Source organism: Nanorana parkeri, unplaced genomic scaffold (genome assembly GCF_000935625.1).
Source record: "Nanorana parkeri isolate BGI_ZX_2015 unplaced genomic scaffold, ASM93562v1 scaffold1084, whole genome shotgun sequence".
In the NCBI taxonomy this organism is placed as follows: Eukaryota; Metazoa; Chordata; class Amphibia; order Anura; family Dicroglossidae; genus Nanorana; species Nanorana parkeri.
This window is the reverse complement of record NW_017307352.1, coordinates 584,234-587,868: the sequence shown is the minus strand read 5'-3', so window position 1 is coordinate 587,868 and position 3,635 is coordinate 584,234. Positions and strand designations below refer to the sequence as shown.

At 42.0% G+C, this 3,635-nt stretch overlaps 1 protein-coding gene across 1 annotated transcript; it reads right to left on the bottom strand.

The window, feature by feature from the left end:
- Positions 1-1,542: 1,542 nt before the first annotated feature.
- Positions 1,543-2,956, bottom strand: LOC108796235 (carnosine synthase 1-like; the record flags this gene model as incomplete). The annotated part of the gene is made up of 1 exon (XM_018567692.1): positions 1,543-2,956. A coding segment is annotated over one exon (1,404 nt), but the record flags the coding sequence as incomplete, so codon positions are not given.
- Positions 2,957-3,635: the final 679 nt, after the last annotated feature.

The window sequence follows — 3,635 nt, the reverse complement described above, 5'->3', positions numbered from 1 at the left end:
GCTGAAATTGTCCTTCCTTCTGGAGGGTGGCTACTTTTGTTCCCCATGGACCCTGTCTGTGTTGTAAAGTAACCACCGCTCCAAGCTCACTCCGGTGATGGACCAAAATATCATGTTTAGTTTACTAATTTGTATAAAGATTGTAGTCTATCACAGGAGTGAGCTAGGAGCTGTGGTTACTTTACAACACACACAGGGACCATGGGGAACATGGTCCATGTGTGTCCTTCTGAAAGGCAGTGTCGGAGCACCAATTCAGAGATGATTTGAGCATCTACAGCTGAGTGATACACAAATAAGATACATTTTAGCTAATAGTTAAGGTACTTGAATGCATTTTTAAGATTTAACCCCTGAGTTTAGTGCCACTTTAATTTGCTCATTCTAAATGGGCACTCAACACGCCCCAGGGGCCAAAAATGAACCTAACTTAATTTTTTCCAGGACATATTTTTTTTTGCATGTATTGTGGGTTAGGTGCATTAGTTGTGTGTGTGTTTTAAGTGCATTAGGTTGCCATTAAATTTAATACCATTAAATGTGCAACATAGCACATACACTGCATGTTAACGCACATACAAACGTGGAAATGTGTTCTACAACATGTGTGCATTGGTGTGAATGCAGCCTGATAGAATGTCATTGCAACAAACTGGAAGAGCTGCAATACCAGATATCCCCATTTGGTGGCATCACAGTTTCAAATTCTGGTAAAACTAGGCAGCTGAGGAAATTTAAATTATTTCATGTTACAGTGTTGAGGGGGGGGACACATAAATTGGGAATTTCAATTTAAACTGGGGTTTCCAGTTAATGACACAGAAGAAGAGAAACAGTTTGTGGTCAGTTTTAGAGCTCAATGACTGAGCAACTTTTTTTGGTATGACAACACCACACTGCTGAATCCTGATTTCTAATTTGTTTCACAACAATTGTTCTGTATTGTACATTGTGGTTTATTTTTTATAATTGTTAGATTCATGGTTTCCAGTTATTGACTTTCTTGCTTTCTGTTGGCCATAGTTTTCTTTCTTGTTACCACCCTCCTCACCACAAAAACATTCTATTGCCTAGTTTGATGTTTATTTTATTGAAGAAGAACTCCATTCCAATTAAAAAACAGAATATTGTTTAAAGTGCACATGCCATGCATGACATAGCTGAACTTTCTTCAGGAGTTGCTATATTTCTATGCTGATCATCACTTTTCATTTCTTGTTGTGTGTCATTGAACTGGAACAAGTGTGCAGATTTGGAGTTTAAACTTCACAAGCAACTTCTGAAGGAAGTCAGTAGTAGAACTGTATATTTCATTCATGATCTGTTCATTTTAAAAATTAACATCTGTTCAATTCATTATATCAAATGATTAGCTGTATTTACATTTCTAGCAAAAGGAGAGCAGATATAGTCAAATTATCCTTGCAAGGAATAGGGGAACCAACAGTTTTGTTCTTTGCTGTATGCTAGTTCCTTTTTGAAAGTTATAATGTGGTTATGGAATAGACATATCAGAAACAGTACTTAGCAGAGTTCTTCTTGAATGGATTTCTCATTGAAACTCTCCAGTTAAATATGGTACTGGATAGTTCTGCTTGTCAAATCCCAGCACTGAGCATACCCCAAGAAGTCTCTGCCTAGCTTCCTTCTGATTGTTTCCCTCACAGGCCACATTGCCATAAGGTTCCTGATCTGGTCCATGCACTAAATTTCCCTCTAGGCGGTTGAAGCGGATGTGCCCAGCATTATGAAGCTCCGCCAACCTCTGTGGATTTGCTGTGCTACTTAAAGCTTCCTCATGAGACTGTCCTATACACATCAGCCCAACAAGTACTGTAGCCTCTTGGGCACCTTTTTCAGGCAATGCTGGCTCAATGCCACATGACAGTGCCAGAGCCACAAGCACCAGGTCAGTGCCATAGATATGGCGAATCCAGTCTCGTAAATAAAACCCACCCATGCGAGGATTAATTTCTAGTAACCTTGGACCAGATTCAGTCAGTTTAAGCTCCACATTGAAAACCCCAGGATAAAGGCTTAGTGCCTGGCAACTGCGCAATGCAGCCTGAACTAATTGGCAGCGTCTTTCTTGGTTCAGACGGGAGGGAAGGGCTGCTGCTGTTTCAGTAAAACCAGGAAGAAGGGTTGGCCCATTATCAGACACATATGCAGCCAAAAGACGGCCGTTAAGACCTAAAACTAGATCCACATCATGTTCAGTACCAGTAATATATTCAGCTAGGAGAGGTGGGGGTGTAGTTTGGACAGTATCTCTGGTAGGTTGGCTTTCGTCAAGACTGGTTTCTCCATTCTCTACTACTGCCTCAACCATTTCTTCTCCCAAACCTAACCTGACTTCACCATTATAGATTTTACTTTCATCTATTACAATATGTGTTTCATTTTTTGGCCTACAATCGTCGAGATCCACTCCCATTTTTTTAACTAGCTTCCTACACTCTTCTGCATCCTGCACTAAGCGTACACCAACAGCACCTGCACCAGACTCTGGTTTTATAACCAAAGGGTAAGAAAGAATAGATTCTGCAGCTTCTATTCCACCAGTTCCTGGACCCAGAGGGAAACTGGGCACAGCAAATGCCCTGGCATATGGATACGGTGGTGTGTGTGAGGCGCTATTGAAGAGACTTAGCTGTGTCTGTGTCTTGCGCTTGGCAAGTCTCACTGCATTTGGAGGAGGACCAGAAAGACCAAGTAAGTGACTTAGTATGGCGGCAAGAATTGTGCACTCATCCCAGAATGCCATACAGCCAGACAAACAAAGGGCTTTCTCCTTAACTATGGCTAAGATATTCTGAGCATGTTCCTCATCTTCACAATTCCGGTTGTCATAGTCATAGTGGATGAATGAGGCCACAAGAGAAGAGGCAAAGTGGTTCGGATCTGACTCCACCAAATGGATCTGAAGAAAATAGGGGTGTAAAAAGAAGTAAAAGGGTTTATGAGAACACCATTAAAAATAAAGGAATCAAAACAGTATACTATTGCACACAATATGTTACATATGTATGTCAGTCCCTGGTGGGTGCAACCATTGTCAGGGACATGAGACCGAGATGAATCTAGGACCTTCTCACAAGTCCCCCGCCCCCCACATGCACGCACATACAACACAAACATGCGTCGGATGCACTTACCTGCAATAACGAAAAGTGCGCCACACATGTTACATATCGTCTCGAGCGCCGTAGTGAGAGCAATAATTCTAAGGCCATCAATCACTGTTAACACTAAACTACACTATCTAGTGCTCGAAAGACATAGTTACAGTCAGCAACACAATCATTATGCTGTAGCATCTCCAACAGTCTGTACATCCAGTGGCATGGTTTGCCCTGTCCACCTGTAGGGTGCTCCAGATCATGGCCTCATGTTGGAGTATGTGCATCAGCATGTTGCCACTCGTGTGTTAGCATGTGCTAGCATGCATCTCTAATGCTGGGCTTGTTCACAGGCAAAAGAGGGTATTCAACAGACATCCCAACTCTCCCGGACATTCCGGGAGTCTCCCGCTATTAAATAGAGGCCCACCTGTATGCTAGTTCCTTTTTGAAAGTTATAATGTGGTTATGGAATAGACATATCAGAAACAGTACTTAGCAGAGTTCTTCTTG